General features: G+C 50.3%; 1 protein-coding gene and 1 long non-coding RNA gene across 3 annotated transcripts in view; one reads left to right on the top strand and one right to left on the bottom strand.

The window, feature by feature from the left end:
- Positions 1–12,605, bottom strand: part of HCN3 (hyperpolarization activated cyclic nucleotide gated potassium channel 3) — a 31,091-nt gene extending 18,486 nt beyond the window's left edge. For both annotated transcript variants that reach the window (XR_014519725.1, XM_083477510.1), the window contains exons 1-2: positions 12,010–12,605; positions 674–1,103 (exon numbers count right to left, since the gene is read on the bottom strand). Coding sequence is in view for 1 of the 2 variants with exons in the window: in XM_083477510.1 (XP_083333636.1) it covers positions 674–1,103; positions 12,010–12,476 (897 nt within the window). In the remaining variant the exon portion in view is untranslated. The remainder of the gene's footprint in view (positions 1–673; positions 1,104–12,009) is intronic.
- Positions 12,606–14,414: 1,809 nt separating this feature from the next.
- Positions 14,415–15,356, top strand: LOC310694104. The gene is made up of 2 exons (XR_014519539.1): positions 14,415–15,002; positions 15,178–15,356. It is a non-coding gene; the product is annotated as an uncharacterized lncRNA (long non-coding RNA).
- Positions 15,357–16,115: the final 759 nt, after the last annotated feature.

Here is a 16,115-nt window from a genome sequence, read left to right as displayed (position 1 = left end):
AAGGTTTCGCCGCTCACGCATGCGCAGACGGTCAAAATGATGTCACGTGCATTCGCGGAAGCCCCGTCTTAAGTTCTGTTCAGGATGTGAATGGGGCTACGGAACAGATCCCGTTCACATGCAGAGGTACCACTGTACATGAACGGCCTCGGTCCTGTATACCTGAAGGAGTGTCTCCACCCCCATCGTTCTGCCCGGACACTGAGATCCAGCGCCGAGGGCCTTCTGGCGGTTCTCTCATTGCGAGAAGTGAGGTTACAGGGAACCAGGCAGAGGGCCTTCTTGGTAGTGGCGCCCACCCTGTGGAACACCCTCCCTTCAGATGTGAAGGAAATAAGCAGCTATCCTATCTTTAAAAGACATCTGAAGGCAGCCCTGTTCAGGGAAGTTTTTAATATTTAATGCCTTACTGTTTTTAACACTTGATTGGGAGCTGCCCAGAGTGGCTGGGGAAACTCAGCCAGATGGGCGGGGTATAAATAATAAATTATTATTATTATTATTATTATTATTATTATTATTAAACCAAAGGCAGCCCGATCAGGCTACATACAGACGGCCATGGGTTGTTGGTAAAGTGGGAGGCCTATCAAGCCCAACCTGGTGGGCCACCGTACTTTTGCATCTACCTTGGCCGGAGTCACATGGTGCAGTGGTCCTGATGTTGACTCACCTCCTCCCACTGGTGGATGTAACGGATGAGGCGGGAGAGGCGCAGGAGGCGCAGGAGGCTGAGGATCTTGGTGAAGCGGACGATGCGCAGCGCCCTCGCCGTCTTGTAGACGTCGGAATCCACCTGGGTCTCCAGGTCCACGATGAGGAAGATGTAGTCGACGGGGATGGAGGAGACAAAGTCCACCAGGAACCAGGTCTTAAGGTACTTCATCTTGATGGTGTGAGGGTCCAGGATGATCTCGGTGTTGTCTTCCACCACGATGCCCGTGCGGAAGTTCAAAACCAGGTCGGCCAGGAAGAAGGTGTCCGAGAGGACGTTGAAGACGATCCACGGAGGGGTGTTCTCGTCCTTGAAAAACGTGATGCCCACAGGCAAGATGATGAGGTTGCCAACCATGAGAAGCAACATGATCAAGTCCCAGTAGAACCTGCAAAGGGAGTAGAAGCAAGCGCACTTCGTCACAGCAAGGAGGGAAAGAGGGTCTGCCAGAAATTTCTTGGAGGGTTTTGGGTAAATTACATACACAGACAATCCAAGTGTCCCTATTTTCCAGGGACAGTCCCAGATTTACTGAAGCTGTTCTGGTTTATGATTTAATCCGGGAATGCCCCACTTTTCCTTTGGACGTCCCTATTTTCATTGGAGGAATGTTGGAGAGGACGGTAGGATGTCCCTATTTTCATCAGAGAAATGGCAGAGGGTATGGAATAGGACTTTTTTCAGCCAGAACTCAGTTCCAGCACCTCTCAGGGGGGCGCTATTCATGGGCGTAGCCAGGATTTTTGTTGGGGGGGAGGCTTTTGTGGGGGGGGGCAGAACCTCAGTTAGCTTTGAATTTTTATCAATTTTTATTGCTTTACTACAGCCATGGTGCTATTGCCATTCTAAGAGAATGAGGGAGGTGTTCGTGGTGAGTTTCTTTTTCTAGAAAAATAGCATTGGACGTCCCTATTTTCATCGGAGAGATGTTGGAGGGTATGTGTACATGGCAGTATCAGAAACTCAGATACATAAGCTGGTTGACAAATAGCGCCTTAAAACCTAGTTTACAGTCACCACAATGGAATATCTCGGTGCCCTTTTTTTTTTTTTACACTGCAATTTATCGATGTTATTAATTTCATTTCTATACTGCCTCTGCACTGGCACAGCCTATTTACGATTGGTGTGTACTGGCACCTATTTTATTTCCCCCCAAAAAACCCACTGGTATTAGCAGTAGTAATAACAACAATAGCAGCAGCAGGTTCAAATTTGCTTTATTTCTATGTAGTTCCAAAAAGCCACCCTCCAGGCACAAGGGAGGGGTATCAACAGGTCTGGGGGAACCCCAAGGTTTACAGAAGAACCCTCCATTAAAGGGGGGGGAGCCTAAAAGAGGAGGGGACTCAAATCTGCCCAAATGTGGACTGAGCATGCTCAGTGGTCACAAATTGTGGACTCTACCACAGGTGGAGTGGAAAGCAGGAGGGAGAAAGGAACGGAGTATGTGGGAAAGGCTATGGCTGGCTAAAACCCTGAACAGAAGCACTCCATCCCATTTGTTGTGGGTCGTTTCTAAGCTCCTGATTCCTTTTCTGTGAGAGAGTGTGCTCCCTCTCCCCAGACTGGGATGCTAGGAGGTAGTGATTATGCAGTGGAGTGGCAAATGCACTCTGGACGTGCTCAGAGGCACCCTACCTAACCTTATAGTTGTTTCATAGGTTTCTGATGCTCTGCAAAAAGCCCTGAAGCTGCATTTGCAGGGCTCTGGTGTTCCTGCTCTCGTGAGATTTTTCTCCAGTCTTATCCTCTCCTTTCTTAACTCTTCTGAGTCACAAGGATTGGACGGGATGGGTACGCAGAGGGGAATCAAAGGAATAGCATTTCCCTGGACCTTCACTGCTCTTCATCAAAAGTGTAAACCAGGGGTCAGCAAACTTTTTCAGCGGGAGGCCGGTCCACTGTCCCTCAGACCTTGGGGGGCGGACTATATTTTTTTGGGGGGGGATGAACGAATTCCTATGCCCCACAAATAACCCAGAGATGCATTTTAAATAAAAGCATACATTCTACTCATATAAAAACACGCTGATTCCCAGACCGTCCACGGGCCAGATTGAGAAGGTGATTGGGCCAGATCCGGCCCCCAAGGCCTTAGTTTGCCTACCCATGGCGTAATCAATCAGTCAGCCTATAGATCACAGAAATAAAAAGAAAGAAAGGCTTGTCATTCACAGCCATTTATCCAAGGGAGCTTTCTTTGTGAATTACAATCTCCATCTGCCAGTTGGCTTTTCTTTTTTTGTTAAGGGCTCAGAGAATTAATACATAGAGAAGCCATGTGTTTATTGACCAAAGATCATTACGCGATCAACAACGCTTAATCCTATTTCATGTCTCATCCTAAGGAGAAGGTCAAAAGCCTTTGCCCTGTAACATACCATCTGTCGAAGATCGATGAACAAGGCCTGGAGACAATGAGAATTCCTCTACGCTGAGCGGAGTGAGCAAAGAATTATGGGAGTCAAGCCAAGCCTTTCTGTCCACTGCTCTTATAACGTCAAGGTTCTCCTAGTGAGTGATAAGACCTGATCTAACTTAGAAACTGATAAAAGGGGAATTTTCCATGGCGCTATGGGTTAAACCACTGAGCCTAGGACTTGCGATCAGAAGGTCGGCGGTTCGAATCCCCGCGACAGGGTGATCTCTCGTTGCTCAATCCCTGCTCCTGCCAACCTAGCAGTTCGAAAGCATGTCAAAGTGCAAGTAGATACAGTAAATAGGTACCCCTCCAGCGAGAAGGTAAACGGCGTTTCTGTGCGCTGCTCTGGTTCGCCAGAAGCGGCTTGGTCATGCTGGCCACATGACCTGGAAGCTGTACGCCGGCTCCCTTGGCCAGTAAAGCGAGATGAGCGCCGCAACCCCAGAGTCGGCCACAACTGGACCTAATGGTCAGGGGTCCCTTTACCTTTACCTTTACCTCTCCTAGTGGGTGACAAGACCTGCTCTAACTTAGAAACTGATAAAAGAGGAATTTCCCCTTAATATTGTCCGATTCAAAGAAACCCTCAGGGGAAGCGTTTCCCAGCAAGGAGGGGGCACTGTTGGAAGAAGTTTATCCTGTTGAATATCTCCTGTTAAAAGCAGAGAGCCCTTTTCACCATCTCAGGACACCCCTGACTTTTTCTGAGAGGGTAGAAATCCACACTGAAAAACAACCCCAAGATTGTGCAGCCAGAAAGTTGCCTTATAAAAATAAAGAGCAGAAGTGTTTGTGTGCGTGTGTTGTTAGGATTCTTGCTCCATGCTTGCAGTCATGAGATTGTTGTCTATCACACAACAGTGTATGTTTTCATTCCACCGTGTGGGAAGTGACGGAGGCAGGATGTTTTGGTATTACTGTGTTTCCGTGATGTGGGACTACTGTCCTTTGTTCTTTCCCTTTGCTGTCTGATGAGAAGGAGGAAGGAGCTAAGTCAGAATGCTCCAAGTGCCAAGTTTATTTATATGTAAATAAACGTACCGTATTTTTCGCCCTATAAGACGCACTTTTTCCCCTCCAAAAATGAAGGGGAAATGTGTGTGCGTCTTATGGGGTGAATGCAGGCTTTCGCTGAAGCCTGGAAAGCAAGGGGGGTCGGTACGCACCGACCCCTCTCGCTCTCCAGGCTTCAGGAAGCTATCCGCTAGCTGTGGGAGACCCAGCTCTCCCAGGGCTAGCGGAGAGCTTGCCTGCACCCAGAAGCTTGGGGTGCGCTGAGCTCCGCACGCCCCAAGCTTCGGGATTAGCGCAGCGGTCCGCTAGCCCTGGGAGAGCCGCGCGGCTCTCCCACGACTAGCGGAGACCTTGCTGGCACCCAGAAGCTTGGGGTGTGCTGAGCTCTGCACGCCCCAAGCTTCGGGATTAGCACAGCGCACCTGGGGGGGAAATAAAAAAAAAAATTCCTTTATTCCCCCCCAAAAAAACTAGGTGTGTCCTATGGGCCGGTGCGTCTTACGGGGCGAAAAATACGGTAGTTCAGCCAAAATGCTGTGCTACTGAGTCTGTTACGCAAACTGCTATACACTCTGCAGGATCCTAATGCCTTTTGGTATCCGTCGCTGTGATGTTCAGGCTGGAGAAAGCTTTTGAAGCTCCCGAACGACTGAGAAAGTTATTTTTTTGGTCATAATCAGTGCTATTTTTCTAGAAAAAGAGGCGCTGGAGGTCACCATGAACTTTTCCCTTGTTTTCTTAGAATGGCAATAGCGCCCACTTGAGAGCTGCCAGAGCTGAGCTCCAGTGAGCTCTGGCTGAAATAAATAAATAAAAGCACCCTGGTCACAATGGAAATGGTTTGGTTATTAATGGGGAAAGTAATTTAGATTTCCTTTTAAATATTACACACTGCAACAAAATGGTGCTGTCTAGAGCGAAGCTCTTAAGGCCCCAGTCACCCCGTTCCGTTCTCTCCCACCAACTTTCTGCCGCGACCTTCTGGCAAATACAAGGAACTGCACTCAGCACTTAAAACATCCACCCAAAAGTTCCAAGGTGATCCGAAGGTCACCTTGAACAGTCTGCAGTTGAGCTGAGGTGAGTGGACCAAGGAACAGAGCTAGTAAAATGCTGGGAATAGTCCTTGCAGATTGGAAGCCATCCCCAGCCTTCTGGTGAAGGATGAGCTCATTTTCGCAGGCCCTAGAATTTTCCGCTCAGATGATGTTTTTCGCAGGTTCCCTTTTACAGGGTTGCCTTGAGCTGGCAGACTGAGACTGCTGCTATGGGATTCCCCTCTCTGTGCCAACTAAATCCCCAGTTCCCTTTTGGCAATTCCCAGGTTCCTGCTGTGCCAGATGCCAGGGAGGCAAGTGTCTCTTACTGGTACCCTGGGCATCCGTTGCTCAGATAGGGGAATGACTCTTTGGGGCAAATTCCAGAGTCCAGTCACAACTGGACCTAATGGTCAGAGGTCCCTTTACCTTTACCTACTTGCTATTATATATAAAAAACTTGCTTGTTTCTTCTTTTTCATCCCCAACTATTTTGCCCCAAAAGGCAACTCACATTGACTCTGGTTTGTGAGAAATCGCTGTGTGTGTGAATTGGTTCCTGATCTCTATTGACATGTGAACACATCTGTTGCTCAGGGTGTGCCAAGTACGGAAATCTTCAAGCTGTTAAATACAGAGAGCAGCGAGGAGACCGAGGGAAGCAGGCCGTGTGTATTTCCACATGGCCACAGATTTGTTATGCAAACACAAGATGGGCAATCATTCTGGTGCGAAACCTGGCAGCCCGACAATTGCAGCGCCTTCCTGTTTTCAAACCACCAACATTCTAGCCCTCAGGCTTTTGGAGTCAAACTTTGAAAGAGATTTCACCTTCTCCTCCACTGCTGACCAAGCCTCTTTTCTGTTGTAGCCTGTGGCCCTCCAGAAATGGTTGGACTCCAATTCCCATCAGACCCAGCCAGTGAAGCCTAGTATCAGGGATAATGGAAGCTGTACTCCAAAGACATCTGGTGAGCTAGCGGTACGCTTGCAGCATTAGAGAATCATTCCTGTGCCTTTAGCAGGGGTGGGGGGCCTTTTAAAAGGGGAGGGTCATATTCCCTTCTGGGTGTCATGGACTAGCTAGAGGCACCAGCTGGGGAGCCCCCAAGGGAAGAAGACTCAGAGCCCGGGGTTGGTGGCAGGATGGGGGTGAGTCAGAAGGAGAGGACTGGGAGCAGGAGGTGTCAGAAGCTGAAGAGGCAACAGGGTTTAGTGAGCAGGAAGAGGCTGTGTCAGAGAGCAGTTCAGAACGAGAGGCAGAAGCGGAGGCTGGAGAGGAGGGAGGCCAAGAAGCAGAGATAGTCTGTTGAAGAAGCCAGGGAGTCTCCTCTTCCTGCGAAGGGCAGCTCCCCTCCCTGCCCAGTTTCCCAGAACTGACTGGCAGCAGTTCTCCGGGGTTTTAGACAGAGAACATCCCCAGCCCTACAGGAGATGCTAGGGATTGAATCTGAGGCTATCTACACGCAGAGAGAGAGCTCTGCTATAGAGCTATCCCTCCACAGCATCATCCTTGACTGTCCGTTTGCTGGGCATTCTCCATGCTACCCCGTACCTCCAAGGTGCAGAACTTGTGTCCATCCATATGTTGCTGGCAGGGACGGATTTAGGTTTGAGGAGGCCCTGAGCTACTGAAGGTAATGGGGCCCTTTATATGTCCTTTCTCAAAAACAAATTGTCGCTGTTTTTTGTGTGTGTTGAATATATGCTACATGGTACTGTAATTTATGGACCTAAGAGGTATCTAAAGCCATCGGCACGTAACAAAATATGTATTTTTTCAGAGTAATTGTTGAACTGAAATCCAGAATAGATTAAGTTTGAGAACCAAGGTACCACTGTATATAGAAATGAGCAAACCAGTGATATTTTAGGGAGCAGGCTAGCAGGCGGGGCCCATTACTTACAACTCCTAACACCCATGACCATTGGACATGTTGGCTGGGGCAGATGGGAGTTGGAGTCCAGCAATGTCTTTAATGCAACAGGTTCCCCTAACTACATGCAAAGTTTGATTTTTTAAAAACACTTTACAACCTTCCTCTCAGACAGGGTTTCCCAAACTTGGGTCTCCAGCTGATTTTGGACTACAACTCCCATCAGCCCTGGCTAGCAAGACCAGTCATTAGGGATGATGGGAACTGTAGTCCAAAAAACAGCTGGAGGCCCAAGTTTGGGAAACTCTGCTCTATGAGTTCATGGTAGCCAGCAGGACACACACACACACACCCTGTTTCACCTTCACAGTAACCCTGTGAAGTAGGCCAAATTGAGAGATTGTGATTGGCCTGAGGCCACCCAATGGGCTTCACAAGTTAAGCAGGCATTTGAACCCGGTCCCTGCCCAGAAAAGGGAGGCTGGTCCATGAGGGCAAATGGAGCAGTGCCCCACCAAGCTCAGTTTGCCCTTAGCCAGTGCCCCACCTGTGGCCTCCTTACCTACATCCAGTCAATAATAATAATAATAATAATAATAATAAATAAATAAATAAATAAATAAATAAATAATTTTATTTATACCCCGCCCTCCCCAGCCAAGACCGGGCTCAGGGCGGCTAACACCAGGTATAAAAACAACTGATTAAAATACAACTTAAAAACAAGATTAAAATACAACATTAAAATGCAGCCTCATTTCAGCAGAAACTCAAATCAAAAACTTTTTGGGGATGAAAACGTCAAATCTTCACCAAGGCTAACTATCCAGACTGGTCCTACGTGGGCCAGAAAAAGTCCCCAAATAGGAGTTCCAACACAGAAGGAGAAAGGAAAAAAGAAAGAGGGGGAGGGAATCAAATTGACTCCAAGTCAAAGGCCAGGCGGAACAACTCTGTCTTATAGGCCCTGTGGAAAGAAATCAGATCCTGCAGGGCCCTGGTCTCATGAGACAGAGCGTTCCACCAGGCCGGAGCCAGTGTTGAAAAGGCCCTGCCTCTGGTTGAGGCTAATCTGACTTCCTTAGGGCCCGGGACCTCTAGGGTGTTGCTATTTATGGACCTTGAGTCCTCCGCAGTCCCATAGGTATGAGGGTCCTAGGCCGTGGTCCTAGTCCTAGGTCCATGGGGGTGGTTCTGCCTGTCAGCTTCCTCCACCTTCTTAGTCTCAGTGTTGCACCTTGTAGGTCGGGAAGAGGAGGAGGGTGGGACAAAACTAGAATCTATAATTAGCTGGCTCCTCTGCCTGCCACCTGCTCTGGCGCCACCTACTGTTCAGCTCCCTGCCTTCCACTCCACCAGCTGAAAGGGGCCTCAGCCACCACTGGCTCTAACCTTCTGGGAGGTTAAAAGGAGATTGCATGTTCTGGCAAGTAGGAAAGAGCCTGGCACTCAGCCACAAAATGTAAGTGAATTACAAAGATGTTAGTCACTTCACAATAGTCACCTCTCCATCCCCACATAAACACTGTGCTCCTAGCTATCGGCTCGTTTTTGTCATCAGCCTAGGCCTGGGATAAGGGAAGCGGGTGGCGCTGTGGGTTAAATCACAGAGCCTAGGACTTGCCGATCAGAAGTTCGGCGGTTCGAATCCCCGCGACGGGGTGAGCTCCCGTTGCTTGGTCCCTGCTCCTGCCAACCTAGCAGTTCGAAAGCACGTCAAAGTGCAAGTAGATAAATAGGTACCGCTCTGGTGGGAAGGTAAACGGCGTTTCCGTGCGCTGCTCTGGTTTGCCAGAAGCGGCTTAGTCATGCTGGCCACATGACCCGGAAGCTGTATGCCGGCTCCCTCGGCCAGTAAAGCGAGAGGAGCGCCGCAACCCCAGAGTTGGCCACGACTGGACCTAATGGTCAGGGGTCCCTTTACCTTTAAGCCTGGGATGGGGGAACATTTTCCTTGGCAAGGTCCGTACTGGCTCACAGTAAAGCTTCCGGTGGGACTGCATGCCAGACAAAAGCACTCGAGGGGAATATGAAGCAGGGCTGCTGAGAGGCGTGGCCTAGGAAGAGGGGTGTGGCTTGGGGATGCAGAGAGAGCCCAAGGGGCCAGACAGAGAGGTTGCATTGGGGCTGGAGGTGGACGTGGCCTGGGACAAAAGTGGGCGGGGCAATGGAGGCGACAATTGGCTTTTGTACAATATGGTTTGAATTTCCTTAGATAAATGGTCCTATTGATCACACCTAACCCGGACACGGGTGTTTTCGTATAAACTGCAGATGAGAAGCGGTAATCGTCTATCTATGTTCGACGAACTTGAGTTTTTCCCCAAATCTGTCTCGTGATATCAAATCAAAAGCAGATTTAAAATCTATAAAGGCTGAATAAAGGGATCCTTTTTTTGAGGTAAATTTTTCCACAAGGAGTACTAAGCCTTGATCTATGGTTGACCAATATGCCCTGAAACCAGCTTGTGCTTCTGTAAGCACATGTTTTTGCTCCATGCAGTCCACAAGTTTAGCCACTCAGAGGTCAGAAGCTTCTCCACACACACACACACACACACACACACACCTTTCTTTCTCTCCTCCAACATCCACCCATGCAAGCAAGAAGCACTTCAAGGTTCAATCCAGCCAGGCCAAAATATTTGAGGAGGGTGTTTGACAGCATAGCTGAGAGGCATGGCTTAGGGAGAGGGTCCGGGGGCCGCGTAGAGAGGCCTGGAGGGCTGCATTTGGCTCCTGAGCCTGAGGTTTTCCACACCTGGCCTAGGCTCTTCAAGGACAGTCCTGCAACCCTTTAAAAAGAGGAAGATGTCTTGTAACAAGTCAGATTGTTGATGTATCTCGCTCAATGCTATCAGTACTAACTAGTAGGCATTCTCTAAGATACCTGAAGGATCATCTCCACCCCCATTGTCCAGCCTGGACACTGAAGTCCTGCTCCCAGGGCCTTCTGGAGATTCCCTCACTGCGGGAAGTGAAGTTGCAGGGAAGCAGGGAGAGGGCCTTCTGTGGAGCAGCCTCCCACCAGGTGTCAAGGAGATAAACAACTACCGTATTGGCCTGAATATAAGCCTCACTTTCCCCCCGAAATCCGACTGTGAAAAGTTAAAGTGTGGCTTAAATTCACAACCTTACAAAAATTGGCTTCTACGATACCGCTGCTGAAACAGACATACGGTAAAACGGAACGTGTGTGAGTGCCTGCGGAATTTTAAGGGAGTGGCTTATATCTGGGTATTGTCTTTTTTATTTTTCCCCCTTGAATTTTAAAGGTGTGGCTTATCTGCGGGTGCGGCTTATATTCAGGCCAATACGGTATATGACCTTCTACAGACATCGGAAGATAGCCCTGTATTGGGAAACTTTCAATGTCTGGTGTTCTTTTATTATGTGTTCTTTTATAATCTGCTGGAAGCTGCCCAGAGTGGCTGGGGAAACCAAGTCAGATGGGCTGGGTACAAGTCGTCGTTGTTGTTGTTGTTGTCTTAATTTGGAACCTGTGACATGCAAAGGATACCAAACAGCCTCGGCCCTGTATACCTGAAGGAGGGTTTTCACCCACATTGTTCACCTTGAACACTGAGATCTAGCTCTGAACATCTTCTGACAGTTTCCGCACTGCGAGAAGTAAAGTTACAGGTAACCAGGCAGAGGGCCTTCTCTGTAGTGGCACCCGCCCTGTGGAGCGCCCTCCTGTCAGATGTCAAGGAGATAAGTAACTATTCAACCTTTAGAAGACATCTATAGGCAGCCCTGTATAGGGAAGTTTTCAACGTTTAATGCTTTATTATGTTTTTGTATATACCGGAAGCTGCCCAGAGTGGCTGGGGTGACCCAGTCACATGGGAAGGGTACAGATAATGAAATTATTATCCTTAAAGGATGTGTTTTACCACTGAGCTATGATCCTTTCCCCTGAAGGATTCCTCTGCCTAGGGACCCATGACAGACAGGCGGGAGGACATAGGAATGTGCCTTACACTGAGTCAGACCATTGGTCCATGTACCTCAGTGCTGTGTACACTGACTGGCAGTGCTTCTCCAAGATTTCAGACAGGACTACCTGGAGACGCTGCCAGAGACCTTTTGCAGACAAGGCTCTGACCACAGAACTACAGTCTCTGTTTGCAGGCTCCCCTCACAGCCCCCTTAACCTTCAATTTACATCCACAGCAAGAGCTGGGGTCTGTACTTGCATTTACCAAGGGCCAACAAGATTGGTTAATTGGGACGCATGGCATGGGCAAGGCCCAGGTGGCACACACAGACCGGTCAAGGAGGAATTTAAGACCTTTGCTTTCCTTCAGGCAGGATGTGAAATGAGAGCACCTGGTCTGGTGGATCAGGGATGACTCACTCCCCCCGCCCCCCCTCGCTCCTCCCGCCTTTTTAATAGTGGGGATAATTCGGATTCTGTCCTGGGAGTTTTACTGTAAACTGAATGGCAGGAGATATAAATAGAACGAATAAATGAATAAGTAAACAACGGGGAGACGTGGGCCAAATAGCCCTGGGAAGGAGGGCTGGCCCTGTTGCTTCAAGAATATATGTCTCTCTCTCCTTTCCCCGCCCCCTTTTCGCCTTGCAAGGAGAGGGGGGGTGCTAAAGAGAAGTTGGTGATGGTAATGTTGTGGAAGAGGCCGATGACGCCATGAATGCGCCCAGCGCTTTATTTTAAGAGCAGCTCTCCAAAAGCCCCCGCCCCGAGGACAGCCCAAAGCAAATCACCACCGTCTGGCCCTTCAGACGGTCTGGGCGAGTGCAGCTTGCAAGCGAGAGAGATTCAGCACCTCGGACAGCGCCGCGCGCGCCCCCGCTCTGATTTCCCACCACCCGGTTGGTGGGTCCTTCTTCCAGGGCGCACCCACCTCCACCCTCGCTGAGAAGTGGGTCCCTGGGGTGCGGGTGCCCGAAGCCCACCCCCTCCGGCGCGCTCACCTGAAATCGCTGTAGGGATGGATGACCCAGTACCCGACGGACTTGACCCTCTGCTGCTCGAGCTCCACCGCCTTGTGGCTACCGAACATGCGGAGCGAGAACTTGTTGACGGCCGGCTGCAGCATGGCGCCCAGCTGCCGCTGCACGAAGGTGCCCTCGGGGCCGTCGGGGCTGGCGGTGGCGGCAGCCGCGGACGCGATGTCGGCGGCCACGATCTGCTCGGCCACGGTGGCCGGCGCCATCTCCGCTTTGCTGGGGGCCGCCGAGCCTTTCCGGGTGGGGGGCTCCGACCTGCCGTCGGGGGGCTGGCAGCCCGACCTGGATCCGCCCGGGGGCCTCCCCGCGGCCTCGCCGTCCATCACGGGCGGCGGCGGCGGCGCCTTAGGACGAGGGTCGGGGGGCCCCTGGAGCGGCCGGCGCGCCCCCTCGTGGGGCTCGGCGGCGTCCATGGCGCTCGTCGTCGTCATCGTCCCTTTAGGCGGGCGCTTTTCCTTCAGATGCCCTTGCCCGGGCGGCCCCGCTGCCCTCTCTCCGAGGGCGCATCCCCTCGCCCGCCCCGCTCGGGCCCGGCTCCAGCGGGGAGGAGGGCGCGCACAGCCTGGACGGGCGGGCGGTTGGGTGGGGCGCGCGGAGAGGCGGCAGGCAGGCCAGGGGGGCCCGGGGCGCGCATCAAGGGCGAGGCTGGCGTCCAGCAGCCTCAGCTGGGTCCGGGGATCGAGGGGGTACCTCGCATGGCCTGCCCCGGACGGGCGAGGGCACCGCCGGTGCCAGAAAGCCTGTTGCGCGCGTGCGTCCGCGCCCAAAGGAGCGGCAGCGGAGGAGAAGGAGGAGGAGGTGGAGGGTTGTCAGCCGGGCTGTCGGAGAGGGCCAGCCGGAGGAGCCATCCTCGTAGGAGCGGGCAGGGAAGTGGCGGCGGCGGCGGCAGCAGGGCGCGCAACAAACCCAGTGGGCGCCGCCGCGCGCAGGGGCGGCTCTAAGGAACGGGCAGCCGGAGGGGTGCTAACTCGGCGAGGGGAAGGTGCCATCTAGCGTCGGCCCGCAGATCGCCACCGGCTGGGGCGGTGCCGAGGGTGGGGGGCGGAAAGGCACGAGCCTCGGAGGTGCCCACCCCTTAGAGATGGGCGGGGGGAGGGAATCTCCTCTGTGGGTTAATGACGCCTGTTTACCTGGGGAGGTAAATTGCATTGCTGCCATGGCGATGGTGATGGTGGTGGCGACCGCTGTCATTCTTTCCGGGGCTTGGACTCTTGATTATCTACGACCTCTCCCCCCCCCCTTTTTTTTTTTGCGTGGGCAGGCTGTCTTAATCTAGTTTTTCTTCTTTTTCTACTTCATTGAAAAATGAAAAATAAAAATAAAAATGGCAAGTGCGCCGAGTAAGATGAGACACGAAAGAAGAAGAAATCTAGTTGTTGGTGGGGTTTTTTAAAGAGACTTGCTTTTTTAAATGCTGGTTTTAATGTATGTATTTCATAGGAGCCAAGTCCTAGGGTCCGAGGTCTTTTCAGCCCCTTAATAAAATATTAGAGGGGGCCGAGACACCCCTCCCCCAAGTTGATGACCACTGGCATTCAATACGGTGTGTGTGTTGTGACTGATTATGTGGGGTGGCGCTTACCCCCCCCCCCCTGGTTTGGCAGCTTCAGCCTCCTTTGGGACAGAAAGGACTTGGCCCCCATCCCCTATGCTTTCGTATCAAGTTCATATTGGCTTGTTTCAGTGCCCTCAAAGACAACTGGGAACCATCAACTGGTCCAAAACACAGTGGCCAGACCGGGGCTGCCTTTGTAAGTCATATAGCCCTAGTCTCAAATAGCTGCATCGGCTGCCAGTTCATTTGTGGGCCTAATTAAAGGGGATCTAAAATCCAATATTAAAAACAGATTAAACGGACTGCAGCCACAGGAATAGGACGGGCCCTGAAAACACACATCTCAGGTGTCAAAGGCCAGCTTTGTCTTCAGCACTGGGGGAAGCTGCACAGTGAAGGAGCCAGACACACCTCTTTGGGGAAGGAGTTCCCAACTTAGGGACTGCCACAGGTAAGTCCTCTCCTGAGGCCTTCCAACAAACTTCAGAGGGTAGCAAACCCTCCCAGGCAGCTCTGTCTTTCTTTCTTTTTTCCAATTTTTAAAATTAATTTTCCAAAAAGTTTTTTAAACAAACAAACAAACAAACATAAATCTTCACCGTATTAATTCAAACTTAATTACATTGTTAAGTGACTTCCTCGTGTCTCCCTGGTTGAATTTCAATGTATATCATTTTAACAGTTTTTCCAATCCTAAATTATTTTTTAAAAATTAACTTAATCACTTAACATCTTTCTTTCTTTCCGGTTCGACATTAAACATATTAATTCATCATGTTACAAATTTAAATCCTAAGCCTATCTGGTATTTGCAAGCTTTCCCACTTAATTTAACTTAACATATTTAACTAAATAGTCTTTAAATTTCATCCGTTCTTCCTGGTACTCCTCCTCCTCCTGGTCGCGGACTCTTCCAGTCAGGTCGGCTAGCTCCAAAAAATCCATCATCTTCATCTGCCATTCTTCCACCGTTGGTATTTCTTGTGTTTTCCAGTTCTTAGCCAATAAAATTCGAGCAGCAGTTGTGGCATGCAAAAATAATTTAACATCTTTCTTGAGCCATTCCAAACTTAGAATTCCAAGAAGAAAGGCCTCTGGTTTCTTAATAAATATATATTTCAACATTTTTTCCCATTAATCATAAATCTTCTCCCAGAAGTCTTTCACCTTGGGGCAAGTCCACTACATATGATAGAAAGTACCCTCTTCTTCTTTACATTTCCAGCATAGATTATCACTGTTATGGTAAATTTTTGCTAGTTTTACAGGAGTCAAATACCATCTATACATCATTTTATCATATTTTCCTTTAACACTGTACATGCAGTGAACTTGACCCCTTCCTTCCACAGTCTTTCCCAATCTTCAAACATTATGTTGTGGCCCACATCTCTTGTGGGCAGTGGAATTTGCTGCCAAGGAGTGTGGTGGAGTCTCCTTCTTTGGAGGTCTTTAAGCAGAGGCTTGACAACCATATGTCAGGAGTGCTCTGATGGTGTTTCCTGCTTGGCAGGGGGTTGGACTCGATGGCCCTTGTGGTCTCTTTCAACTCTATGATTCTATGATTCTTGCCCAAGAGGCGGTCTTTCAGCTATAGGTTTTGTGGACTGGTGCCACAATCAAATGCATGAAGTAGCATAATCAATGTGACTTTCAGAAACCAATTATCCTTAGCTGGCTGACATCATATATGCCTGCATGGTTTAATGGCATGCCATCCCTGAGCTGTCTGGCAGCGCTAACTGAACCATCATTATTGTTTGAGGTACATGTTGCCTCCGTTGTTTATTACTAAAATTTGTATCTCACATTTTATCCAGGGAGCTCAAGGTGCCATATATTTTGCCCCCTCTCCCTCCCCATTTATCCTTACAGCAACCCTGTGAGGTCAGTTAGGCTGCAAGACAGTGATTGACTCAAGGTCGTGCCTGGGAGGAGATTTGAACCCTGATCTCCCAGGTCTTAGTCTGACACACTAACCACTACACCCCACTGCCTCTCCTTGGCATGGATCATCCATTACCACCTTAGGCTGCTGTGGCCTCAGTAATCCTGCTAGTAGGTAAAGGACCCCTGGACGGTTAAGTCCAGTCATCAAAGGTGACTATGGGGTTGCGTCGCTCATCTCACTTTCAGGCTGAGGGAGCCGGCGTTTGTCCACAGACAGCTTTCCGGGTCATGTGGCCAGCATGACTTAACCACTTCTGGTGCAACGGGACACTGTGACGGAAGCCAGAGCGCACGGAAACCCCGTTTGCCTTCCCGCCGGAGTGGTACCTATTTATCTACTCACACTGGCGTGCTTTTGAATGGCTAGGTTGGCTAAGCTGGGACAGAGCAACAGGTGCTCAGTCCGTCGCGGGGATTCGAACCGCCGACTTTCTGATCGGCAAGCCTAAGAGGCTGGGTGGTTTAGATCACAGTGCCACCTGCGTCCATATTCCAACTAGTAGAACTGGCTTGGGCAGGGCGGTGCTGCTGCCCTGCCTGCTGATGAACATCCAGAATAGACTAC

Source organism: Podarcis liolepis (assembly GCF_965112155.1).
Source record: "Podarcis liolepis genome assembly, chromosome: 15".
Lineage (NCBI taxonomy): Eukaryota > Metazoa > Chordata > Lepidosauria > Squamata > Lacertidae > Podarcis > Podarcis liolepis.
The sequence above is the reverse complement of the archived record's forward strand: the minus strand, read 5'-3'. Positions and strand labels throughout refer to the sequence as shown.